The following is a 15534-nucleotide window of genomic DNA, read 5'->3' on the forward strand; positions in this document are numbered from 1 at the left end:
AACCGTTATGTGAACAAAACTATAATACTCTCTTTAGCAACATTGTTGCGAGAGTATAAAAAAGTAAGAATAAATGATTACTACGTTGGACACATACTTAGCATATTTCAGGTTTATCCACAAAAACTTTGGCAATCCGCTCCGAACCAAGTTTTACTTCAATATTTCGTTGGAAAACCCTTATTTTTGATCACTTCAGAACATCTTTGAGGCAAACTCTCCACCAAAAGTCTACATTGTTCCACAGGTAAGCACACAGGTTTTTGTAAACAAATTGATCCATTTTTGACGTTATCCTAACGATAGGTCCAACACCGTGCCAAGAGAAGGCCGCTCACACCATAATATTTCCTCCTCCATGTTTCACTGTTTTTTGTGTATACCTAGAATTGTGCTGCTGGATACTGGGGCGCCAGACGTAATGTTTACGGTCAGATCCACTACATCTACATCTCCATCTACAAAACTTAGATTCATCACTCCAGAGAACGTTCTTCCAAAAAGAAAGTGGTTTGTTGCTGTGGGCTCGTGCGAATGAAAGGCGTGCCTCCAAGTTCTTCTTAGAAATAAACGGTTTCTTCTGAGAAATGCATCCACGCAGTCCGCCTTCATTCAAACGACGTCTTATCGTTTTAGATGAAACCTATATTCTATGGAACACAAACCTCTAGCCATATCTAATCAGTAAATTTAAATTTAAATTTAATTCAAAACCACAGTTTTTATATTAAATAATCTCTCCCCAACAAAATTTTTTGTATCCGAAAATAAATATTTCTTAAAACTTTAAAAAACTTCGACAGTCTAAGAAGTGTGCTAAATATGTGTCCACTCATAAAAGCTGCTGATCGTTAAATAATCCTTCTATTTACGACAGTAACAAAAACAAAGCGACGAAACTGCGATATCTTAGCTTGGCGCCTTGATCATGTCTAGACAAAGTTGCGCCTTTGAATTTTGTACCGTTACGAATAAAACATCGTTYGAATTGTGTGCTAAGTATATGACCRCCACTGTATCTTCTAAAACAYTAAACCTACAACAACCAAATTTGATATGCTCGAATATGATAAGAACTCCTACCGACAGTGTGAAAATGGATGAAATTTGAAGATAACTCCGCTCACTCCCCATAAAACGTTACATGGCATWCTTCTGATATTCTTATATCACAGCATAAAAGTGGATGAAATTAGGCAGTAACCACGCCTACTTCCCATAGAGTAATTAGTATAACGGGATAAACTATGCAAGAATAATGCCTTTAGAGCCTTAAGATTTTTGAACTTCTGGCTCACTTTACTCCATATAATTGGGTTTTTGGTATGTGGCATGTTAATAGTATGTGGTATTGGGAAAAATATAATATATATATATAWATATTTGCTTGGATTTCGATCCTCTGGTTCACGTTTTACATCTTGAAGCATTTCTCAGAAGTAGAAAATGCTCGGTTGGACCCGACCTTAGCCCATCCTTACTTGTTTTAATTGGTATACTTCTCGATTATTATACACCGAGTGCACTACACTTACAGTTTTCGGTGCTTCTCAAACTGGTGGCAGATAAGCAATTAAGCGTAACACGATAAGCTGCAAATAGTTTGTATACAAAATAAGTTTTATTTATTTTTTGATAATTCATTGATTTAACGTTTGTCAATAGTATGGACTTAAACTGATTTTCGTTTAGTGATTAAGACATTAAAATATGTTGTTATCCTGGTCGAAATTAGACAACTATATTTTTTTAATAGGAATTCTGCCTTGCAATTTTTATCGTATTGTGTAGTATATATGATTTCTGCAACTTAAAAATTCTCTCATATCTTCGTATGTCCATATATTATATTTCTATATTTGATGCACAACAAATGGATATATAATTTTCAATTGTCCAAAAAACCGCACAACTCGAACTCCTTGACAGTGCGCTGCAGAAATGCCCGATATTTGGGATTTTCCACATTTTGTCGTCTCATTTCATCGCCTTCTTCCGTTCGTGAGGTAAGATTCTCCAGTTTTTCGTCTCCTGTGGATTCCATGAAAATAAGTGGTGTGAGGCATGTAGCAGCGATGACACCTGGAATTAAAATATGAACCATATCGGGCATACGCTGAATTTATACTATAACTCATATGTGTACCTTGAAGGCTATTCTTAATAAGCTCGATATTTATGTCCTTCAACGTTGGTATATAACCGTTATAATGAAGCTTTTCTAATGTTTCTTTCAATATGCGATGATATTCGCGCACGATGAATTTAAAATGTACTTTCCGCACATTCTCATTTAATGAACCAAAAAGGAAGTAATTCAGATCCACCGCCGGTGAGCCGTAGTAAGATAACTGGAAGTCTAACTGCAAAAAAGATGTCAAATCCATTTATCAAATGTACGACATACTGGATTCTCACCATGACCACATCATCGGGATCCTTTGTGTCATTATTTATATGGAACATTAAGTTGTCAATCCACAAATCAGCCAAGTTGAAAACTTGGAAGCGCTGATCATGTGATTCGTACATTTKAAGTGCATTTTGAAGCACATTTTCAGCCAATTTGAACATTTTCTCTGTGATCTCTTCATAACCCTTCCAGTGAGTCAATTCCTCAGCAATACATCTTATATTTACAGGAAAGAATGAAAGAAATTCCTTGCGGTCTGGATTCCTGGAAATGGGGGCTTCTTTGAAAAATTCGAAGATTTCCGGTGTCTCTTTGGCAATGACCGCGGAACAGGCGTGTAACTTTGCCAGCCTTTCGATGGTCGGCAGAGTATAGTCTAGATTAAGCAAACGACATCTTTCAAAGTTTTCATAACCCGTTAGTTGCATRTCCTCCAGCACAAGGAAGGGCTCARGCGTTTCAGTGGTATAATAGCATGCAGGCGCAATTTTCGTTTTGTCACCAATGGAGGCCAGCAACTCCTCCACGCGTGGCAGAATTTCTTTATAGGCCAGAATTTCGCGTTTAAATAATTTACTTTTGTGCGCRACAACACCAGTATAACCTTTTGGATGATCCTAACACAACAATWTGTTAATTCAGCTGTGACACATATGTACAACAATCATAATAAGCTCACACTTACTTTAATTATGACCGAGAAGCGRCCGGTACCGTCTTTCCGCGCCAAATTAAAAGTCACACGATGCATTTCRCTCGCAAAGCCACTGCCGTTATCAGCTGTCAGCAGCGCGTCTTTCACCACTATTTCCTGCACTTCTATAGTATTGTCTTTGAAATATTCCTTCAACACATCTTGCAAGAATTCAGCATTGATCCATTCCGGTGGCTGGTAGTTTTTGGCACCTGTCCCCATTCTAACAAAAATCCGGTAAAATTTTCATAACATCACTTTTATAATTGTTTTAATAGTCACCTGACTGAAGTTGACTCAATTTGTAAATACTGCCGCGTTATGTCTAGATCTGTTACTGCTTATAACTTAGCGACGATCAGAATAGTACTGTCCTTCTGAAAACCTGCCGCCTTTGATAGTGACTGCGAGTTGATGGCTTTCACGTGCTTCASCAGTTAGCTTTTAGTTCATTCCCATTGAATTTTTTGCTTGTTTCCACACTTTATTTTACGTACGATTGTATCTCTGTATTTTATTATAGCTTCTCTATGCTGAGCGAAATTTATAAGAATGCACGTATATATACTTAGTATATAGTACATTTTAATACGGCCTATGCGTAAACACCTGATTTTGATAGCAACAGAAAGCTCTTTTGAAATTATAGAAAATAAAAATGTAGCTTTGAAAGTCTAATGTTAATCAGAAAATGCTTTCAAAACCTATAGTGTGTGTGTCGATAGGTATCTTTTTTTGGTGCTTTGGTGCTTTGGTGTATTCATAGCAGAAGAGTAGAATATACATAAAACAATTTCAAGCTTTTTTAATCGGCATTGACTATAGAAAGCTTTCATATACTTATATATACATAAGTATGTCTATGTACAAGTTTGTAGATAAGTTCTTATCACATGTAAATATTTATAACATATGTCGGCAAACCTTAACTATTTTAAATAAATAGCGAAAATAAATTGAACAAAGCTATTAAGCACTAAACTATTTTTTATCACTCAATGAATATTCCTTGCTTGAATACATGTCCTGATAAATAAGTGTATCGGCTTTTGTTTCTCATATAATGTCTATTAAAAATCCAAAATACCACGTCTATACAAAAATGGTAAAATATCCAACATAGCACGCACATACAGCGGGTTGGTATAAGCCTTGTGTCGGAATTTGTTGCCTTCGTCCCCGGGCTGTATAAGCTTTAATAAACTGGCGTCCTTATCTGAAGGTATCAGTATCAAAACCAGATGTGTAAATGTTGTACTATACCCTGTTAAAGATATACACATATGTTATGTGATAAAAAAATATATCTCAACAAAGCGTATATATAGATAATAACTCTCACCCCAAAATCCATATTTCAGCATGCTAATATGTAGGTCGGAGAGTTTCGGCGGTGGTTTGACATAATGTAATAGTCTTAAACATTTAAGCAGATGTGTATGATAAATTCGTATGAAGTGGTCAAATTCACAAATACGCAAGTTGCTCTCAACGGAGCATATTATTAGTTCCCATAGATCCTGTGCTGGGCTGCCCCATTTGCATAGTTGAAAGTCTACGAAGCGTATTTGATTCACCTCTCCACTTGAGGTGTAATTTAGCATAATATTGCTAGACCAGAAATCTCCATGATTCAATACCTTAAACTCGGCGGGATCTGTGCTGAAACAGCCCATTGCTGCATTAACAAATTGTTCAGCATTTGGCTGAAATTAAAAGGTAAAAAGGGGTTCTTACCAATAATTTGAAATCGACAGTGTCTATTTTTAGTTATACTCACAATACGTTCCATATATTTGTCATAATCTTCTAAGCCCCATGTCGCCATTGCTGCTTTGTAGCTTTGTATACGCGCTTGATAAGATTTCGACTTTTCATAATTGGCGGGTAGATAGATATTTTGGAGGTGATCTGGATATGCACCGTACTTTTCCTGCCATATAACACTGGAAGCGTGGAACTCAGCTAACTTCTCTAAAACACGCTTCATATGCGGCATATCGAATCCTTTGAGTCTATTAATGTTTCGAAACTTCTTTGTATTTAAATCTTCGAGAACGATAGTGATGCGACTTGATTTTTGCTCTATCCATTGACACTTGGGTGCGAATTTAACTTTCTTGCCGAGATCATGATAAAATTGTTCCAGTTGAGGAATAATTTGTTCATACATAAGTTTTTCCTTCGGAAAGAGATTCAGTGAATTGATAAGTGTTCCGCCCTTGTCATCATCCAGCATTGTTTTAACGATATACGACTTCTGTTGTGTGTAACCATCTCGAATATAGTTAGAAAATAAAAGAGAAAACAAAGTAATATAAAAACTATATTTTTACTCATGTTGATATAATTATTAATATTTTAAAATATCCTTATTAGCAGTAATAGCCACCGTTATCCTGACTGTCAATATTTTCACAGTTTCGTTTCATAAGTTTGTACAAAGCCGATGTTATCTTGATTTACATTTTAACTTTTTTATTATTGCTTTTTGTTTCATTTCATTTGACGTTTTTATGGAATCGGCTTTTCTAAAATATGCTGATCTTCTAAACTTCGGTTGGTAGTTATCCGGCCACGAAAACACGTACCTTTTAGTTCAATGTCCATTAAAATGCGCATCATGAGCGATGTGTAATTCTCACCCGGAGGTGTAGCCGCGATAGGGGTCAATTTCAATATTTTGTGAAAATTTGAATCTTCCCGAAGCAATACYTTCTCGAAATATTTAGCATTTATCCATTTAGGAATATCAAACTGCATATTGTTATTGAATTTTCGGCTATTGTCGGGCATTATTTTATTCTCTGTTATGTGTCTTTTATATTTAAACCTTTGAGAGCTCTTTCGTAACCTAATGTTCAGCGGCAACTAGATGCTTGTTCAAAGTGTCTTCTGGCTAGCTTTCAGTTAACACTGTTAGACGTAAGTACATGCTCGTAGCCCTATATTTATACATACATATTTGTATACATTATTTAACTTGTCTCGCAAAACCACTGAAGCTAAGCGAGTGTCGGTTGTGTACACTTGTTGTTTATATGGTATAAATGAGTTTGCAAAAAGCTCAGAGAGTTGATTAATATTTACATAGAGAGCATAATAACAGTTATTACTCGTACTATTTGCCTAATTGATTCCTAATGACTTTATAATAATATTCTCTGCTATTCAGCTACGATCTGTTTTCAGCTTTCATTATTTGCCTTTCAAAGTACAACTGAGTATGTACAAAATTATTTTAAAGAAATAAGTGAGGATAATAGAGCTTCCTAAGAWATTTAGCATATGAAATCGTGCTTCTTTACTTGCAATAACTCACATTCTACTCAGTTTCATTAAGATATTTTACGCTATTAGGACTCCTATAGCCAGTTTGAATTAATAGATTACATTTATATTAAATATACATATAAGAATGTTCATGAGAATTAAGTAAGACACAAGCAATTATTTTATAAAATTGAATTATCTGCAATTATGATAAAATGTAAAGATATCTAAAATAGCCTCTTTAAAGTAAGGGTTTGTGAAACTCTTTATCCAAAAGCGCTGATCATATGTATATCACCATTTCCGTGTATAATGAATGTGTCAAATTATTCAAAATACTAGAAACCACAAATATTTACTGGATCTTCGTATATCCAATTTTTATCCATTTTCAAATATGCGGATAGTGCCAGCTCAATTGAAGACAAARAATAGACAAGTTGGTTGTTTTCATAATGACAAGCTGAATTTACTTTTAGCACTCTTTGTTGTTTTAATACACTTTATATATACAAGTACAAGAGAAATATATGATACCATCTATGTAAAGCTCGGTGAATTTAAAAGTTGCTAGACCTTCCAGTCCAGCAAACCACGATTATCCAACCATGGTAAAAGCTCTGATACAGACTCAACATATTTTGGATTAGTATACATGGCAAATTTAAGTTTATCCTCGTTTTGCGTCCCATTTTTATTGGTTTCATCATCACTTTTCTCCAACATCACGACGGGCAATATTTTAGAGACCGCCAAATAAGCTTAAAAAATTAATTCATGTCTATAATTTAAACGGGCATAAATAGATTTTATCTACTTTCTTACCTGTTAGACCATGTTTCAGTAGCACGGAGTGGAGATTACGAAGTTTCGGCAAAGGCCTGTGATATTGAAGAAGTTTTAAATTCTCAACCAGGTTATCGAAATAGTAACGAACCAAGTAATCGAAATGTACTATTTTGATGTCTGCGGCAGTGGAGGATAKTATGAAGTAATACAGATCATTAGCTGGCGAGCCGTATTTGCCCACTTGAAAGTCAATAAAACGAGTATCCGTAATTTTGCCGAACGCATTATACTTAAATAAAATGTTATTCACCCAGCAATCGCCGTGGTTGAGTACGTTGAATTCACTTGGATTATAAGTCTGATTCTGCAGCAGGCGATCCACCAAGTAGCTGTCGCTGTCAGCCTAAAAATTGGAATGTGMATATTTAAGTATACATAAGTTTTTTTTTAAAGACATCCTATTCAATATTCTGAGTAATCTGCTTATTAGCGAAATTTTGATTTGCTGATTCTAAGAAGTAGTCAAGTAGGTTTGGTTTTTAGGTACATACTATACTCGTGTAGCAACAATTTTCGAGAATATAACGAGTCCAGTTAGATGTCCTTAATCCTGCCACTTACCAACTTTTCATAGTACGCTTGACCATTCTTCCACTTTTTCAATTGGGTTAAGAATGCACTAGACGAGTTGAATTGCTTCAGTAGCTCTGTATTATTCTTTGAATAAATTCCAACAGTGAATTCCTCAGGAAACATTCCAAAGTGCTCCACGTAGCACGCGGATGCAGCATGGAATGCAGCCAGTTTCTGGAGCACACACTTGGCATGTTCCAAGTCTAAACCTTTGATTCGATTGGCATTTTTATAACCTCTTGGACGTAGATCTTCTAGCAAAATATAATCGACACCTATGTCGCGATCGACTTGATACGCATTCGGAGCAAATTTAATTTCACTGCCCGCTTGCTTGTAAAGCGCTTCGAATTTCGGTATAATACTGTGGTACGTTTTTTCCTCCTTCGGGAACAGTTTTAACAGATTTATTATTTTTGACATCATTTCGTTGCAATGCGGTACTTTAAGGACGAAAGTAACAGTTTTTAAGCTGCCATCTGTATGTGAAATTGTTAAAGTGTTAAAATAAAACATTTGTATGAAGAGATTATGTGAAGAGCACAGAATCTAATATTAGAATCACATAAAAACCTGTATGCTCAACATCCAGATGGAGACGCATCAGCAAAGATGAATAGTTGGCGTTGCTACTCGGGTCAATTTCAGACCGAGCGTTGACAATTTTGCTAAAATCTTTTCCAATATGGTTGCGTGCGGCATTTTCAAAAGTTACTGCTTCCAACCACTCGGGTAGCTTGCCATCATCATTCTCGACATTTCCGTTTGGTGTGTCGTTCATTGTAATTTGGTAAACCTTAGAAGAATAGATGTAAACATATGCATGTTATTAATTAAWCGCACATTTGAGGTTATAAGGTGGAAAAGTAGTTTTTTGATGGTAACATTTTTGGATCAACGAAAAACAGATGTCGCTTCAGTTTGTGGGTGGAGCTATACAGCCCTCCTTCTTCATTTAGCGTGTCATCCCTAAAAATACATGAGTATACATAAACGAATATTAAAATTCCACCCTCGTACAACGTCTAATTTGGCGAAAAAAAACACGTTACAGGTGACTAACATTGGGTAGAACATTGTATACCCTCACAATTCGTGCGTTAGTAAGTAACTTTGACCTCATTGCGTACATATATGGTATTTTTGATATCTTYTGCGTAAGTAGGAAAATCCGWTATAGAAGGCTGAATGMATTCGTTAATATTTTCACTTGTTGTGAGAGTATACTATATACCTTAGATTAATTTCTTATGCTCACTGCACAAGGTACCTACATTCATACATACTTATGTATTTTTCGTTATATTAACATTGACTATGTTATCATATACCAATGAAATTTTAAATTTTCGAATTTTATTTTAAAAAAGTCAAAATTATTGAGAACTCTCTATCCGATGCTATCACACTCTGAGTTAAGGAGCACGTTCAGATATTTCATGATGGCAGATAATAATCACTTTTCACTATCTTTTAAACTTAAATTACTATTATAAACAATTGTAGTAAATCAGAACTTATTTTATTTTTACGTTGTCCATACATGCAAACTAAACCAGTTTTACCATTTAATCAATCACAACCCAATGGCGTTTTTGGTACTGAGTATTTCTCAGCACATTTCCTTTATTTTATATCGAAAGAAGCATACATAGTGTGTTTGCTTATAAAGTATAATTCTAAATTGGACAAACTTGATAATTAACATTTACCTCTTGCTATAAAGATKTATATATTTGCCTAATTGCAGCGGTCGCACCCAATGTTTGCCGAAGATTGCTGGTTCTGGTATGAAATGTGGTTGGTTTGGTTAAGAATGCTCCGAATTCGCATAAGTCGAATTATATTCGTTGAAAACAATTACTTCACCCCAACTGATTATTTTCCGAATTATACCTGGGCCACTATCGACACTTTCTATATATGGTATCATTATCACTATGCGATAGGCAATATCACAAGAACCGTGAGTGCCACTAATAATGTTTGATTGATAAGTCTGTTGTGAGCGTACTTGGCTGATTCGAACTGTTGCCTGCTTGCATTATAAATTTAGTATATACATACATATATGTACATTGAATGTCTGTTTATTACCGGGACATGTGATGCGATTTCTTAACGCACACAAATACATATGTATCTGAATCTGCATTGAATATAAAAGGTAGAAATCCCCTGCGGCTGCGACATGTACATTCCAGGTTGTGATTCACTTTCAACTTGGAAGAACATCTTACATTAATTSTTTCGCGCTTCAATTTAGTTTTAATTGGTGTTGATAGATGTGCACCTAGTGGCATTAAATCATTTAAATAAGATTGCAAATTTTTTAAAAGTTTCAGTTCAAAATTTCAATTACTGAAAAAAATTCTTTCTGCAGGCGTGGAAATGAAATTTTACTAACTATATGAAAAGAACGAAGCTTCGCAAAAGTTACAGTCAGAATGACTTCAAAATGTCCAAAATCACTTTCGGTTCTATAAAAGGATACAAAGTAGTAAATACAACGGCGTCTGGAATATTTTTCAAATTGCTTTCTTTGTATTTTACTATAATTTTACTTGTATTTTCACTATCCAGCTTCGTTCGATTTCTTCTTGGGTAATTTAGACTGCTTTGTTAATCCGGCCTAAGACGACGTTGAATTGAAGCGATGAGGTGATTAACAAGTTATTAAAAATACGAGTTTGTATATTTTTTTGCTCAAAAAGAGCTTTTGCGCCAAAGCTTTCTCATACAAGTGCATATTGTGTTTTCTTCAGCTAATTTAAGGTACTCATGTACTTGATCACTTTTTTAAGAGAGCCTTAAAAAATTTRCTCTTAAAACATCGATGGCTCGTAAAAAATATCTTGGATGAGTATCAGTGAACTATAGACTTGTTTCTTTCTCTAAAAATTAAAGCAGCGAGAACTTCCACAATATGAAGCATTGAAAGTGAATATTTTGATCGTAAATGAGGTCATGGCAATGCATTCAGAAGAATGCATTAGCAGAAGCTTAGCTAGCAATTAGGAAGGAAGTACAAAATTATAAATTAATTATGGAATGTTACTTTTTATGTTGTTATTTTGACTTGCAATGTTATACATTTATATAAAATACGAAAACTTTTATTATGTGAGCTTAATTTAATATTCATATTCCCGTTGATATTAGTACGGAGATACAATAAGCTGATGTAGGACAGAAGTTGGCCCACTGCTGCATTACAGAAGAGCGTTTAGTGTTCCAATGGATTATTTGAATGGCATTAATGCCTAAAAAATCTATTTGTATTTACAAAATCACTCAGTGTTTCCCATTCGATTCGCAAGGGTTGTGGTAATTAAAAYTCATACTTCGAAAACACCGCGATTGCTCATCCATGGCATCAAAATTTCCAAATGTTTGCGGTATCGGGGGTTGGAGAACATCAAATTTCTGAACCGATCACCAGCATCCGAATCATTAATGAAGCTGTCTATATTAGAATCGTCATTAGATTCCAATAAAGCCACTGCCATAACACCGAAAGACGTCGATAATGCTATTGATATGTTGAAATATATACGGCATAATAATATGAATAAATTAGCTTTGGGACCACATAATTGCAATAAGTCAAATGGTTCTRAAATTACTTACCCCATATTCCATATTTTATAATTGCACAATGAATTTCTTTCAATGTCGGCAATTTTTTGGGRTACTTTAAAATTGTTAGGTTTTTCACTAAGTTTTTGTGATAGAATTTAATAAAATAGTTGAATTCTTTGATTTTTAAATCATATGCAGTAGACGATACCAAGAAGTACAGCAAGTCCTTCGCAGGAGAGCCATAATTCACCATTTGGTAATCGATGAGGACCGTGTCTACAATTTTCCCTTCAGCATCGTATTTAAACATGATGTTGTTGCTCCAGCAATCGCCATGGTTCAAAACGTTAAATTCATTTGGATYATACTTTGATGTATTGAATAATAGTTCGGTAATATAATTGAAAACATTCACCTGAGTGTTCAAATAATTGAAACCGATTAGAAAGTTTGGAAGTAAATAGCGTCTAATAAGTCACTTACCAAGTCGTCCATGTAATCTTCGCTACCCTTAATTGTTTTTACAGACGATAAAAATTGTGATTTAATTGTTGTACTGAAATCTTCCATAGTTTGTCGCTGGGATTCGCTGAATATACCTTTAATGAACATCTCCGGGAATATGCCTTTAGTCTCGACACGTGTGGCCGAAGCAGCATGCCACTGCGATAAACGCTCAAGCACTGCCTTTGTATGCACCAAGTTTAGTCCCTCCAATCGATTGGCGTTCTTATAACCAAGTGGGCGAAGGTCTTCCAGCAATATTACTCCAAATTCGGAAGGTGTATCGATGTTATAACAACTTGCGGAAAACATTGCATTGACYCCGGCATTTACGTACATCTTCTTGAACTCGGGTAGAACTTCATGGTACATCTTGTACTCGAYTTCGAAAATGTTATGCTTGCGCATCATATCCTTAAGAATTTCGTTTTCCTGTGGCAGCTTCAWCATGAGCGAAATCGAATCCGTTAAGGCATCTGCAGTTCAACGGGCGGAGTCGAAGGGCAATAAAAGCATATTATTTAGTAAATTGTATATTTTATATATTTCATAAATACTCATTAACCTGTTAATTCAATATCTACATGAATACGTAGCATGACAGTGGCATAGTTTTCTCCAGCAGCCAATGCGGGCTTAGCCTCGAAATGTGTGATTTTTCGAAATTTCGGAATGGACTCGATAAGAACATTTTCAAATAGTTCTGCCGTTAGCCATTTTGGAATTTCGAAACCTGTTCCTGGTTTTATTTCTGAGGCTTCATTCTGATTCTGATCGGTTACGGATGACATCCTAAACTCTGTATATAGTATATATTATGACAACAAACTTTTATATTCTTGTTAATAAACAGCGTTTATGCAGTTCAACGGTTCACTGACGACTATTTGAAATTTTGCCAATCACTTGCCTCACTATTTGTACCGCATCAGATCGTATCGCTCGTCTCTCTCTTTGTATGGAGAGCGCATCAGCAAACATTTTAATCATTAAGTGCTGATAAAAATTAAAAATAATTGTGAAATATTATCTACCAAGTTTTCATTTCATTGTAAGAAAATATTTAATAATTGGGTGCTTAACATTGTAAAAACACTCGTCACATTTTACATACATATGTATGTACGCCCGCTATATTTTTGAATTTTTCATTGCGAATTGGCATATACTTGTATGTGTTCTGCAAGTTCAGTAGTTAAGTTCGTATGTATACGTATGTATGTACACTCGGCGAAAAAACCCACRCACTTAATAGACATTTTATGTTTTCTTAAGATAAGGAGTCTTTAATTTAGTTTATGTTTAAGGCATATGAAAWTCTTATAATAAACTTCTAGTTTAACACTTGTTTTAATGAAAAATGCAAACACACACACACATAACAAACCTTACAACTAAAATTTGTTTTGAACAATAATATAACTTTAACACAAGTTATTTAAGTATTTTACATTTTATATGTTCTGTATTTAACAATAGCATACATAACAAAGCAAAATAAAACTATTAAATCAATTGGAGTGAAATCTGGACTGTTTCCTGGCTAAGTGAGAGATTCCATAAAACGTTTTTGGTTTGTAATATATAATTGTTTGTAATGCATTATTGAAAAATATATTTCAGTATTTTTATGCTTTAATTACCGTTCCTCTATAGCAAGGTGCTGAATCATCCTGAAAAAAAAACTTTTACAGTGTATTCGAACAGCTGTTCAGCTGTTGTTGGCAAAACGACTTCTTTCAAAATTGCCATGTATTTTTGCTGCCCAACACCAAACTTGGTTATAGCCACCACACTCCATTAAATAAGGCGAATGCTTTAGGGTTGATAAAACACAGCTTTCCAAAAAACGCTCTCTTTTATTTATAGTATTGTATTTATTTATAGTTTCGTAAAAAAATTGAATTGTTTATTCCAGTATGTTGACATAGCACAGTAATACACATCCGTTTAATTTGTTGTTCATGATGAGATTTTACTTTTTCGGAYGCCCACTATCCTTTTTTCGATTAGCGAGCGAATGGCGACAGTTTCAAAATTGAATATTTTCAAATTTTCTACTGTGGGTTTTTTTCTCTGAGTGTATATCTGATAGTAGATAGTAAATAGTCACTAAGTAGCTCGTAATCAGAATCAACTTTATGACCGAAAGAAAGGTATTTGGGAATATGAAGTACACGAATACTCTTATATGTACACTTTCATATATACATACAATGCGGTGGCTTATAGCCAAAGTGRCAGATATACTAAAGCAAGCGTTACCTGAAAACTAATCGCATTTGCMAAAAAAAATCGTGAATACTACTTAACAGTGACAGCTTTATTTATTTTATTTAGTTAACAACGAAAACAAACAAGATTCAATTAGTTTAAGAGCGCAATAACAGTATGATGGCGTAGGTTTCCGCATKGATTCCACAAATAATTACTATTATTCCATTTTACTTGATGGCCTGTTTCAAGGCGGCGTAATTTCAAATCCCTCATTCCGAAGCAACAGATACTCATTTGCTTTCAAATAGGAAGAYGACAAGCGAAATAATAATCTTCTTACCCTTTTATTTAATATCAGTGATTATTTAAAAACATGAAGTTCGATCAACTCATTACAGATATTTTGAAAACTATGTACGTTGTGATCATTATACGAACCAAATTTTCAATGTATTCCTCATTGTCTTTAAACAGCTTGTCACATCCTAAAAAAATGTTGTTTAAATTTCCATATTCATATTTGCTTCATAATTCCAAAGTGTTCATTTCAAACCCTCTGGATAGGAACCAAAACTATTCAAACCSCTAGGAACCGAATAAGTGGACCCCAATGCTTATRGCTGACCTTTTTCCGAAACTATCGATCCATGTGTGAAATATATAATTGAAATTCGGATAGAATCCTTTAATTGGGCCTAAAATTGATAGAATTGGGTGAAAACTTGGCTTAACCCCAATATAACTAATTTCAGAATTTTCGAGCACCCAACTGACCTTTAACCATATATATTGATGATGGTATGTAAAGGTACCTTAATGAAACAGAGTAATCATTTAATTAAAAACGGCATGTTCATAGAACCATATGTGGCTAAAATAAATTAAATCGATTAATAATGATTCAGGATAATTCTTCATTTCTTGAAACTCTGTGTCGTTTTCCTTCAACAAGTCTACGAACAGAGCGGCGTTTACTCAAAAGGGGCCCAGCGCTGTCGTTAGCATATTTAGTATTAACCTTTTCCTCGCCTCACTCACTTCATTGAGCGTTATCGACATTTTCGCGATTAATCCTTTTTAGAGGACTGATAAACAAATGCCTTTGAGGAAGCGAGAAATAATTCGAGGCTTGAAATGAAATGCTTAGTTTAAATTTTAAGAGCTTACAATCGTGCTCTTAGAGATAAAAGCTCATTGCACAAATTATAAGATTAAGAGTGAAGTCTCTTTCCAGAGTGCAGACAACAACCATGGATTGATTAACGCTTGCGTTATTGATTTAAAAATTAAATATTTTTCATTTTAAATTAGTTTTTCGGCCTCGATGATATAAAACTTTAATTAGTGTAGTTAATTGATTGTTGTACATATTGTACCTATGATTACATGAAACTATTTATTATCAAGTGATATCTTTCATTCGGAATAT

At 34.5% G+C, this 15534-nt stretch overlaps 4 protein-coding genes across 6 annotated transcripts in view; 1 reads left to right on the forward strand and 3 right to left on the reverse strand.

Annotated features, from left to right (window-relative positions):
* The window catches only part of LOC108974365, a 71998-nt gene that overhangs the window by 15741 nt on the left and 40723 nt on the right, over positions 1 to 15534 (forward strand). The window contains exon 1 of one of the 2 annotated variants that reach the window (XM_018942132.1): positions 7 to 247. The exons of the other annotated variant lie outside the window; for it this stretch is intronic. The gene's annotated coding sequence lies outside the window, so the exon portion shown is untranslated. Of the gene's footprint in view, positions 1 to 6; positions 248 to 15534 lie in introns of those variants that run through there. 2 annotated transcript variants of the gene reach the window in all.
* LOC108974309 lies at positions 1600 to 6001 on the reverse strand. The gene is made up of 9 exons (XM_018942042.1): positions 5699 to 6001; positions 4888 to 5384; positions 4450 to 4813; positions 4195 to 4371; positions 3390 to 3393; positions 3099 to 3330; positions 2419 to 3030; positions 2147 to 2363; positions 1600 to 2082 (listed from the first exon to the last, which is right to left on the reverse strand). The coding sequence occupies exons 1-9, from the start codon at positions 5901 to 5903 to the stop codon at positions 1889 to 1891; spliced, it is 2502 nt and encodes an 833-aa protein (XP_018797587.1). The 5' UTR covers positions 5904 to 6001; the 3' UTR covers positions 1600 to 1888.
* Positions 6825 to 10430, reverse strand: LOC108974372. 2 transcript variants are annotated; one of them, XM_018942142.1, is made up of 5 exons: positions 10367 to 10430; positions 8376 to 8598; positions 7791 to 8281; positions 7206 to 7572; positions 6825 to 7141 (listed from the first exon to the last, which is right to left on the reverse strand). In XM_018942142.1, the coding sequence occupies exons 2-5, from the start codon at positions 8581 to 8583 to the stop codon at positions 6951 to 6953; spliced, it is 1257 nt and encodes a 418-aa protein (XP_018797687.1). In that variant the 5' UTR covers positions 8584 to 8598; positions 10367 to 10430; the 3' UTR covers positions 6825 to 6950. The 2 variants fall into 2 exon arrangements, with proteins under 2 accessions (XP_018797687.1, XP_018797686.1); XM_018942141.1 differs by lacking the exon at positions 10367 to 10430 and adding an exon at positions 9515 to 9600.
* Positions 9390 to 12818, reverse strand: LOC108974369. The gene is made up of 4 exons (XM_018942139.1): positions 12454 to 12818; positions 11868 to 12364; positions 11433 to 11799; positions 9390 to 11334 (listed from the first exon to the last, which is right to left on the reverse strand). Exons 1-4 carry the CDS (start codon positions 12677 to 12679, stop codon positions 11141 to 11143), a joined length of 1284 nt encoding a protein of 427 aa, XP_018797684.1. The 5' UTR covers positions 12680 to 12818; the 3' UTR covers positions 9390 to 11140.

The sequence above is a fragment of the Bactrocera latifrons genome, unplaced genomic scaffold, assembly GCF_001853355.1.
Source record: "Bactrocera latifrons isolate USDA-ARS-PBARC rearing strain unplaced genomic scaffold, ASM185335v1 scaffold_55, whole genome shotgun sequence".
Lineage (NCBI taxonomy): Eukaryota > Metazoa > Arthropoda > Insecta > Diptera > Tephritidae > Bactrocera > Bactrocera latifrons.